The sequence below is a fragment of the Phoca vitulina genome, unplaced genomic scaffold (genome assembly GCF_004348235.1).
Source record: "Phoca vitulina isolate PV1807 unplaced genomic scaffold, GSC_HSeal_1.0 scaffold2, whole genome shotgun sequence".
Lineage (NCBI taxonomy): Eukaryota > Metazoa > Chordata > Mammalia > Carnivora > Phocidae > Phoca > Phoca vitulina.
The window spans coordinates 3,375,533-3,387,036 of NW_022589705.1; the positions used below are offsets into that span (position 1 = coordinate 3,375,533).

Here is an 11,504-nt window from a genome sequence, read left to right on the forward strand (position 1 = left end):
GTATTTCAAGACATCTATCACATAAGTAGTCTCTCATCAATGTTTAAATCCCCAGTTCCTAACTAATGCTCAAAAGATAAGGTTTTGAGTCCCCTGCTATCTTTGCCACCTTCCTCTGAGTATATTCCAGTTTGTCTTCCAGTTTGTATTCACAGTCTAGGTGTGGTTTTAAGTAGAGATGTGCCACTGGGTTTTCACTTTTATTAATGCCAACTGTACTTAATATTACCTTGGAGATAAATATCCCTGATTTTCTGAATATACCAAAAGACCACATGCTTTCTCAAATGGGAAACACAAGCTTCATGACATTTCTTTTCTTTTAGTTCCTTACATACTTTGTCCCTTAGGTTATGGCTGATGGTAGCATATCAACTATGGTACCTGAAAACAATTTGGAAGAGGATCTAAGTGAAAAAGCTGAAGGCTATGATAATTTATCATCTACTCACCTTTATAAGAATCATCTGCAAATCTATGGTGAACACGTGCCCAGGTAATATGATAAAAATAATACCATGACTTTTTTTTTTTAAAGATTTTATTCACTTATTTGAGAGAGACAGACAGAGAGAGCACAAGCAGAAGCAGGGGGAAGGCAGAGGGAGAGGCAGACTCTCCCTGCTCAGCAGGGAGCCCAACTCAGGGCTCGATCCCAGGACCCTGAGATCATGACCTGAGCTGAAGGCAGACAATTAACAAACTGAGCCACCCAGGCACCACTGACTTTTATTTTAAATTCCAAGTTTAAGGAGCACTTTAACTAATACTTCAAGTGGTTTGATTTTATTGCTTCAAATAGGTTTTTTGTCGTTTATGCTGATGGATCAGGAGTGGAACTTCTTCGTGACAGTGACATAGAAGAATACCTATCCTTGGCATATGGAGAATCCTCTACTGTTGTTCTCCAGGACCCAGTACAGGAACAACCAGGTAGGGAATCCAGAATGTCTGGAAGTCATTGTGTCTCCTTACCAGCTCCCAGCCTCTTTATCCAGTCCACCCCCATGTCAACTCTACTTTCTTCCTTTGCTCACTTTTCAACTCTACTTGCCACCTGGCCATGTCAACCTGTGTCTACAGTTATTTATGTTCATTCCAAGCTTTATCTGAGCATCAGCCTATAAACTGTGTATGAGTCCTTCTCCTACCTGTAAGCAGATTTGAATGTCTTTAGACATGTTAGGTATGTAGCTATGATTCTATTTATGTGTTCCTTTCATCTTGGTAGGGAAAAAAAAGAAAAGTGAGATATTGCTTGTAAGTTCATTTTTTTTTTGTCATTTTGAAGGTGTTGCCTTGATGAATTTAATATAATAAGAAAAGAAAATATGTTTGATGTGTGAGTTAGAAAGCCAACCTGAAATATAGGATAAGTATATATATATATATATATATATATATATTCATTGTGTATTTATATTATTCTCATCAATTTTAAAGAAATCAGTGTGTGGCTAAAGATTAGAGACACATAATGCATTAAGAAAGAATCATCAGAGGGGCACCTGGCTGGCTTAGTTGGTAGAGCATGCAACTCTTGATCTTGGGATTGTGAGTTTGAGCCCCACATTGGATGTAGAGATTACTTAAAAAAAAAATCTTTAAAGAAAAAAAAAGAAACATCAATTTATGTCATATATGTATTTAAACATAGATATAAACTTGGATGTCATCTATGTAAGAACCAATCTTTTGTATCTAGGTTTATGTATGTTCCTTTTTTATCTGTTCTCTGGTTGGTGGGATATACTTTACACTTATTTATGAATATTCCTGCATCCCTGCACACTTACATCTTTTAGTGTATCAATGCACATGTGCATGATATAGTAAACCTTGTTCTTTGCCTGTGAATATGGAGAGTGGGCGCTCTGACTGGTTGTGCAGTGCATGTGTAGAACTATATGAGAATTCATTGCAAATGGCTTTGTTAGTTATTGAACTAGCATCTACTTGATAACCTACAATGTGCCAAACACACTGGCTGGGTATTAGGAATACAGTAGTGAGCTAAAACAGCATGGATCCTGCCTTCATAGAGCTTAGAGTTTAATGAGAGAGATAGGCATTAATTGTATAGCACACAATAACTGTGATTATATGATTATCAATTAGAATAAGGTCTTTGAAGGAAAGGAGTATGTTTCCATTAGAGCAGGAATCTGATGTAGTCTAGAAGTCTTCCCTGAAGACAGTGGAGCTAAGAACTGGTGGAAAAGTAGCAGTTGATTAAAATAGGAGGGAGAGCTTTCTTGGAAGAGACGGTACAAAGCAGAAAGCAAAAAGCCATAGAGAAGAGGGAGGAAAAGGCCAAAGTAGCTACATAGAAGGAGGAATGGTGTGAGTTGAGGCAGGATGAGAAAATACTGAGGTATCAGTTTTATCCGGCAAGCAGTGGGAGGTCAAAGAAATGTTTAAATCATGGCCTAACGTAATCAGTCACTCTGACTGCTAGTGGGATTCAGTCGCAGAGTAGATCTGGGTAGAAAAGCTGGTTGTTGTTGTAGCCCAGAACAGGATCTCTCAGACACAGATGATCCAAAGTAGGTCAGTGGATGAGCTCAAGTGAACCAACAAGACCTGGATGTGGTTTTTGAAGAATGGTAAGGTATCAATTAATAATTCCATGTGATCTAAACCCAGTCTCCAGGTGTTACAGTAGCTAAAAGCCTGACTTTTCTTGTTTAGATCATAAGGTTCTTAATCACAATCACTGCGTATTGCAGTGTTTGTTGAGGGGCGCCTGGTTTGGCTCAGTCGGTTAAGTGTCAGACTCTTGGTTTCTTCTCAGGTCATGATCTCATGGGTTGTGAGATAGAGCCTTATATGGGGCTCCATGCTCAGTGGGGAGTCTGCTTGAGATTCTCTCTGCCCCTCTCCCCACTTGCACACACTCTCTCAAATAAATAAATAAATCTTTTTAAAAAAGTGTTTGTTGAATTTAGTGAAAACCTATTGAATTTCTCAGAATCTTTTTGATAGAGAAATGATCCTCTGATAACTCTTTGAACCAGGCACCCTGAGCATCACTGTCCTTCGCCCTTTTCATGAAGCATCACCGTGGCTAATGAAGAAAGAATTAGATACAATTGTTCCTCCTAATCTCCAGTCAAGGTCATGGGAGACATTTCCCTCTATTGAGGTATAAATTTTTTCTTCTGGGAAGTCACTACACTTGCATATCCATCCATCAATGTATTGGAGTCTCAGGTCTTCTCCTATATATTCACATATTTTCATTCTTACATAAATTGTTAATGGGCTCAGGAGATTTATATTTGAAGACTTTAACATTTGTAGATTTTAGAGAAATATACCTGACTAGCTAAATCTCAGTTTTATTTCTTTTAGCCTATATTGCAGGCTCAAACATCTTCCTATAGTATGAAAATATCCACTCTGAGTAATGCATGTTCTACCTCTCCCATCATGGAATTACTGATATTATGCAATACAGAAATCTTTCCTTCTCATTCCTTATCTGTTAGTTTAAACACACAATTTAGGTCTTTCACACTCCCTTTCTCCCCTAATTTACTAATGCACAGACTGAAGCATGTAAGAATAATGTGAAAGAGGGGCGCCTGGGTGGCTCAGTCGGTTAAGCAGCTGCCTTCGGCTCGGGTCATGGTCCTGGGGTCTTGGGATCGAGCCCCACGTCCGGCTCCCTGCTTGGCGGAGAGCCTGCTTCTCCCTCTCCCTCTGCCTGCCACTCTGCTTACTTGTGCTCTCTCTCTGTCAAATAAATAAATAAAATCTTTAAAAAAAAAAAAGAAGAATGTGAAAGATTATACAAAGGATTTGCAACTACAGTGTTAAAAAGTAAACACTGTAATTATGTCAGATTAGAGAAGCCCCACCTAAAGTGTTTTTAAAGAATGGAAGAAAACATCTTGAGCAAGAATCACGAAGTCCTGCATCGTGCAAGATTTGACATTTCATTTTGCAAGCAATTTGTGTAATATGTCCAGCATATTTATCAGATGTTAAATTATTAAATCAATGAAGACATTGATAATATGATCAGAGAGACATACTAGTGTTAGGTAGGGAGGATAATGTTTTTGATGTATAATGAATTTTGCTCCCCTAAACAATCTGGTAATAGCAACGGCACAGATAATGAACACTTAACATAACAAAGACCTTGGGTAGCCTGGGTGGCTCAGTCAGTTAAGAGTCGCCTTCAGCTCAGGTCATGATCCCAGGGTCCTGCTCAGTGAGGAGCCTGCTTCTCCCTCTCCCTCTGCCCCTCCCCCCCCACCTCATGCTCTCTCTCTTTGCCCTCTCTCAAATAAATAAATAAAATATTTTTTAAAAAAGATAACAAAGACCTCTTAGTCCTATATTTTAATTTGGTGACTGTAACCAACATGGTGAATGAAGGTGATCTGAATTCTAGTCGTGAGTCTACCAATTATTAATGTGGGATTTGGGACAAGTCACATTAGACCTCTACTTCCTTATCTGAAAAATAAAAAAGCCACACCAAATGGCTCACTCAGGCTATATCCAAGTTGAAAGTAGTGCTTGATGACCAATAATATGCCACATCTAAGATGCATGAAGGAAGCTCATTCTCTTCCTCTGCAACTCCTATAGCAATGACCTCCTATGTCCAGTAGTAGTGGCTCTGCCCAGGCAAGCCTCTGCGTGGTTATCTCTGACCAGGTATCAGACACGGAACAGCATCTTACAGTGAAGCACATCACACACCCTATAGGACATAGGGCATCAAAGCACACTACTCCTGAAAATCAGTTACAAGGATAACATAAAGACGTGAGTCGGCTCTGAGGCAGACATTTGTGCCCAAGACTCTGGAAGCATGTTTGATCTAGAGTGAGCTCAAAGACCACCCAAATCTATGGGATGATTTCTCTCTCAGTCTCTCTAGGTCAAAATGAACATGAAAACAGAAAGTTCAAGACTGCTTATTCCAAATGTCTTAGGCTACTTGTGGGTAGTAAGCAATAGTCACATGCATTTGGCATAAGCTAAGCTACATTTCCATGATACCACATTGCTTACTACTCCCCTAAATGCTATTCAGTGGGACATAACGCAGCAGGATTTTAAAATATCCAGATTCCTGGTAACACATATAAAGAGGAAAGCTTGCCCAGTTCTGTTACCAATTTTCCTTATATTTGAGAAACTTTTAGGGAGCAGAGATTCTTTTTTTTTTTTTACTATTGCATTCCCTAACAAGTAGTTCCTTGCATAGTATCTATATAAATAAGGGCTCAGTAAAAATAATAATAATAATAATTAATTAATTAAATAAATAAATAAATAAAATTAATGTTAAAACTTTTTTTTTTTTTTTTTGATGGTGGTTTTGCTTTGTTTTGTTAACAGAAAAAAACTCCCGGACCTCCATTTGGCACTCAGATTTGGAAGGGCCTTGACATTGGGTCCAAACAGCTAGTAAGTGCCCCAGCCCCTATACTCAAGAGCCCCAAAGTGCTACAGATGCGCCAGTTCATCCAGCACGAGGTCATAAGGGATGAGGTGAAATTGAAGTTGCAGATTTCCCTTAAGGTAATGGAATTCAGGTAACCTGATCCAGAAGAATCAGGAACAGGGCAATTATTCCTCTTGGTTTCCTGAGGAACTTGAAATTATGTAATTCTACCACTAGTTATCTAATGCAACACATGAATGTCAATTTTCCAGAGGGTAGGAGGTTGAGAGGTAGAAAAACTTAATGGTTCCCATAAGGTATAGGAAGTATTGAGGCCCTGAGACATTGAAAAGATAAATAACTTTTACATGTGATTGCTATATAGAGTCCCCCTTCTTTCTTACTTTATGGGAAACTGGTTTAATGACCTCTGGAAAAAGGTAGATCTGTTTATTCATCTGATACTTGTCCAGGGAAGAAAAGCATTGTTGGTTTTTGGAAATGGTTTAAGAATTTGTAAATATATAGTCAATTGATTCAGCTATATCTGTACCATCTCACTGTCTACTTTGTTAACTGTCTCAGAACAAGATCAGATGCTTTTCGTTTATGGTTATATACCCAGCACCTGGCATAGAGCAAGGGACCATTTATTTATGAAAATAGGTACCTAGGGAAAAAGTAAAGTATATTTCTCTTGGAAGCAAAGGCATGGACAAAGCCTAAACTTACATTCATAGAAGAATCATAAAGACTATCCCTGGAGAGGACTCTAGAAACCATCTAACCCAAGTCTGTACATTTTATTGATGAGGACACTGGAGCATAGAGTTAGAAGCTGGACCTCTCTGGGGTCTTCATACAGTTCTAATATCTTGTGGCCCTCCAAGCTTTGCCTTTGGACTTTTCAGGTCTTTGCTAATTAATACAATTAAGGAAAAGGTTTTCCAGATTGCTCAACTAGTAACTGGTTTGTTGAGCATTGTGATCTTATATATTCTTACTCATTTTGTAGTATTTCAAGTTGATATTGACTATTTTGGCATCTCTTTCTACTTTATTTCTGTTTTATATTGATTTATTTTATTCTGCTGATTTAGGATTATATAAACCATATTCTAAAGAAAGAAGACAAGCTACAGGAAATGACTGTTAAAGATTCCAGAACTGAGGAGGAGAGGGGCAACGCTGCAGATCTCCTCAAGCTAGTTATGGTGAGAACAAAATATTTTATGTACCAATATTTTTACTGTTGTTTCAATATTAGGTGCTTCAAGACAAAATATTACAACTAAAGCTGTTTCTGCCACTTCTATGGAGCCTTTGCTCCCTCCTTGTAATTTCTTATTTCTGGGGAAATCCGATTCCTCATGTACTGAATTTTCCAAATGCTTTTTAGGCTCTTCCTTAAATCATAAATAATTGTGAAGGCTCTTAAATAAAAGTTTATATTGTCTTTCGAGAAACTGATGTTCATCAAAATGTTGAATGAATTAATTAATGAATGAAATAGGAAGAAGGAAGAAAGAGGAATTTCTACAACTTAAAATGATTTGCATTTTAAAAAATTTGTTAAGTGAAAGGAATGGCTAAAAAGATCTAATAAATTTTGTATTGGCATTAAAAACTAATTCATTTTATAGTAGTTTCCATAAAAGATCTATTGAGCACATGAAGAATGCTTTTAAGCAAAGTGAATGTGTATGTAATATAATCATCATCGTTAAGGAATTCTATCTTCGTTTCAGTCATTCCCTAAAATGGAAAAAACTACAAAAAGTCATGTAACTGAAGGTAACTACTTTAATATTTTAACTTTAATATTTTTCTGCAAAATATTTAAAAATCTTAAATACACTTCTCAGTCATTCCTTCATCTGACAGCAAAGTACCACGTACATATTTCTGTTGCCATATTGGCCATGTTGTATTGTAATGATTTTTTACATATTTTTTTCTGCCTGAACTGTGAGATCCTTGAAAACCGTGACTGCCTCTAATTTATTTTTAACTTTGATTTGTTGAAAGGAAACAGTTGACATTTGACGTTTATGTTAACCTCAGCTTGTATTTCCAACATAGCTAAGATACAAGAGGGACACAGTCAACCAGCCAACACTCTCCTCCTGGCGCGCGCGCGCGCGCACACACACACACACACACACACACACACACACACACACAGAACTTTTGAGCAACTATAGGTATCACCAAAACTTTGCACTATGTATCTCAAGCAGTCTAAGAAAATAGCGTCATTCAAAGCATATTCATTTGGGGAATATACATCCCCAGCAAACTTAGTTATATGACTTCATAGTTCACAACAGACAAGCCCAGAACAATTTGGTGGTTTGGGATTTTTTTTTTTTCCTTTTCTATTCTGGCCATATGACAAAGGTCAGAAACTGGCAGGCATGGGCTTCATTTAGCCCACAGATGTGTATTATGTGTCCCCCACAGTGTTTGGCTTGCACACTTATTTTTGTTTATCTGAATTTTCCATCTCCTGAAATGTGACATTACCACATAGTGACGTTTGGCTGAAGAGATTAACAGCTGCCCCTTTAGAATGACCATGAACAGAAGAATCGATCACAACCCTCAGTTGCCACTCTTGTCACTCTTTCACCTGGGAAGCCCATTATACTAGGATTGTCAATTTAGCAAATAAAAATACAGAAAGCCCAGTTAAATTTGAATTTCAGATAAACGACAAGTAACCTTTCAGTATAAGTTTATTCCATGTTAGATTTGGGACATACTTATACTAAAAAATTATTTGTTGCTCATCTGAAGTTCAAATTTAACTAGATGCTCTATACTTTATCTGGGATCTCTACCTTGTAGCATTTGAATTTGTAACCTGTGGCGTGAGGGAACAATCACCATAGAGGTAAATGGGTAGGTTGCCTAATAATGTAGGATGAACTAAATATATTTTTCAAACATACAAACAGACACAAGAGTCAAACAAGATCTTGCATGCTCACAGCTGCCCTTGAAATATTAAGAGTGGTGATTTTAAGTCAATTCTCCCCAAAGTATTTCCCAAAACACTCATTTATGAAATGGCTGCACCAAAAATGAATTTTATGATAAAATGAGTTTGGATAATCCTGTATATTGCCTTATTTTTTAGAGAGCCACAGTGTAAATTAACAAAACATATTTAACCTTGTATAAATCAATGTTTCCCAAGCTCATATAACCATAAAACATGGAACCTTTTTAATTTTTTAAATCTTTGTTAACATCCCACTGAGACCATGTTCTGAGGAATAGGCTCAGAATAACTGCCCAAATTATCAAATAACTATTGTATTATGTTCATATCCATAGATTTTTTTTAGAAAAACAATTTCAACAAAATGGTTAATTTTTTTTAAGTTTTGGTGTTTTAGATATGAAGAAATTCAGTTAAGTAAAACACTGATTCCCCTAATGCTGTGGGATAAACGAGAGGTCACTACATTTTACATTTTGACAAGAAGATGTGTGTTCTCTCATAGGCTATTTCCTAAAAGTGGTCTGGTTTACTGTTATATTACAGCTCGGTCATGGAAATTCTAGAAAACACTTGATAGATTAAATGTAGGCTCTTAGAAATCCTCTCAAGTGAGTAATCGGGCACTGACCATGCATTGTGCCATCAAGAAGTGAGGATAAAAGTTAAATTTGTCTCTTTTTAAAGTTGCAGCCCACCTAACCGATTTATTCAAGCAATCTTTGCCTACTGCTCCAAAACATCTGCCAGAAACACTGGATTCAGATTTCTTTGAAAAGAAATGGAGGTAAGCTCATCCCATAATGTGTTCCAATTAGTGTGAAGCATACAGTGACTGAGGAAATGGAGAGACAGTATCCTAACTCTGGGGGATGACATCCATGAACTCTCAGACTTTCATCTCCTACACTGTCAACAATTTATCATACAGTGGAGGTTTTTCTTGTATTTTTGTAAGCTGAGAGCATTGCCCTTTTCCATCATACTTTCCTTTCCTTTCCCCCAGGTACACAACACAAGCAAAGCACTGGAAAGAAAAGTTGGCACAAAAGAGGTAATTCTATCTTGAAGTATATCTAAGCATGTGAAAAGGACCAGTTTCGTGGGGTCATGGAAATGAGATAGGTTGAAAGGTCCTACCATCCAGGCTCTCTGCTGTTATTTGAATCTCTTCTACATTTTTCCAAGTGGTTACTCAGCTTATGAGTGAGGATGTCACCATTTCTAAAGGAAGCCCATTTGACCGTTACGTAGATCCACTCCTTTTCATAAGCAAGAAAGTTCTCAGGTACTCTCTGTGCTCTGTTAATTCTAATATACTAATAAATATCCTAGAACTTAATGCAGAGCCTAGTCATAAGCCTTCAAGGTTCTTATAATTCAGATGAGGAGTGTGCTCTAAGCATTATGTGCTTTGGTTTCCTTTTATTCCTAGCTGAGGATACCACCCCATCAGGATAGGAAGCCAGATATATTTACTGAGTATATAGTGGTTCATATGGTACTGTCGCACACATTTGCATGGCTCCTCTCCACAATGACTGGAGGAAGGATGAAGATTCTTCTTCATAAAAATGTCTGGGTTACCTTGTAGAATGTGTGGGAGAAGTGGTGAGATAGGACCCTCCGTCTATGGGCCACCCCTATATTCAAGGTCAAACTAGAAGGTATGTATTGTCTCATAGAGTATCCCTGAAAGGAGTTCTAAGAGATTGGTGACAATGATTGCCTATGGGGAAGGAGATGGAGAGGTTAGAAGACAGTGTGGGATGCAGACCTCCTTTTTATTACATACTCTTTAATACTTTCTGAATTATGTGCATGTGTTATCCGTTCATATTTAAAAATTTTTTGAAACATTAACAATTTCAGATTTTAACCTACAGGAAGATAATGGCAAGCCAACGAAAGTTTTTGAAGAAGACAGTAAAATGCATAATTAGATTTGTGTCATAGAAAGAGAAGTGTTGGCAGCATGGAAATGGATCTGGGGAGCAGGGTTAAGAAATAGAGAGTTTCCGGGAAATGGAGGGTGATCAACAAGTGTCAGATTCTGTGGAGGAATCAGAAAGGAGAATGGAAAGAAGAATTTGGGTTTATCACCTGGGAGATTTATTTTGTGAGACCAGCTCTAAGAGACTGTAGGCAATAGGCCACACTGCCATAGACTGAGGAATGAATCAGGTGAGGCAGTAGAGAGAAGATATTTTAATAGGAAATTAAAGTTGCTTAAGTAAGATGATATTTTGATTTGGTCAGTATTTTCTGACAGGCCAGCTAGTATAAGAGAAAGGGGCTAGTCTCAGAGCCAGTGGACTTAGAGTCAGTTCCAGTTTGATTACTTACAGCTGAATGATTGGTTGTTTTAGTTCAGTAAAATTTACCTCAGGAATTCAGTGTGTTTATCTGTAAAATGAGATGATTGGGCCATTTAATACCTGAAGTATCTTTCAGCTCACACATTAGGTGGTTAATAGCTGACTAACATATGCACTTATCAAGATCATGGGCTTGGAGGCAGGCAACCTGGGTTTTAATTCAGACTTCACCTCTTACTAGTTATGTGATTTAAGGTAAGTTACTTACCTTTTCTACACCTTGATGTTTTGACCAGTAAAATGGGGATAATAAAAGTAACTCATAGAGTTAGTGTAAGATTAGATGTGTAAAGCACTTGGTAAAATTTCTGGCATGTAATAAGGACCTAAAAATGAGAACTATCTCAGATAAGATTAGGTTCAGCTACATTTAACAGACAACCCCCCTAGTCAGTGCTTTTACAAGAAAGAAGCTTACCTTTCCTGATGTAAAAGAAGTCAGAAGTGGGCAGTCCATGGTAAGCAGCACCACAACATTGTCAGGAACTCAGATTTCTTCTTTTTTTTTTTTTTTTTAATTTTTTTATTGTTATGTTAATCCCCATACATTACATCATTAGTTTTAGATATAGTGTTCCATGATTCATTGTTTGTGCATAACACCCAGTGCTCCATGCAGAACGTGCCCTCCTCAATACCCATCACCAGGCTAACCCATCCTCCCACCCCCCTCCCCTCTAGAACCCTCAGTTTGTTTTTCAGAGTCCAT

General features: G+C 37.6%; 1 protein-coding gene across 1 annotated transcript in view; it reads left to right on the forward strand.

Annotated features, from left to right (window-relative positions):
- The window catches only part of SPAG17 (sperm associated antigen 17), a 226,243-nt gene that overhangs the window by 193,337 nt on the left and 21,402 nt on the right, over nucleotides 1-11,504 (forward strand). The window contains exons 33-40 of the mRNA XM_032419281.1: nucleotides 351-496; nucleotides 803-933; nucleotides 3,018-3,145; nucleotides 5,365-5,547; nucleotides 6,511-6,624; nucleotides 7,159-7,204; nucleotides 9,105-9,204; nucleotides 9,424-9,471. Coding sequence (XP_032275172.1) covers nucleotides 351-496; nucleotides 803-933; nucleotides 3,018-3,145; nucleotides 5,365-5,547; nucleotides 6,511-6,624; nucleotides 7,159-7,204; nucleotides 9,105-9,204; nucleotides 9,424-9,471 — 896 coding nt within the window. The remainder of the gene's footprint in view (nucleotides 1-350; nucleotides 497-802; nucleotides 934-3,017; nucleotides 3,146-5,364; nucleotides 5,548-6,510; nucleotides 6,625-7,158; nucleotides 7,205-9,104; nucleotides 9,205-9,423; nucleotides 9,472-11,504) is intronic.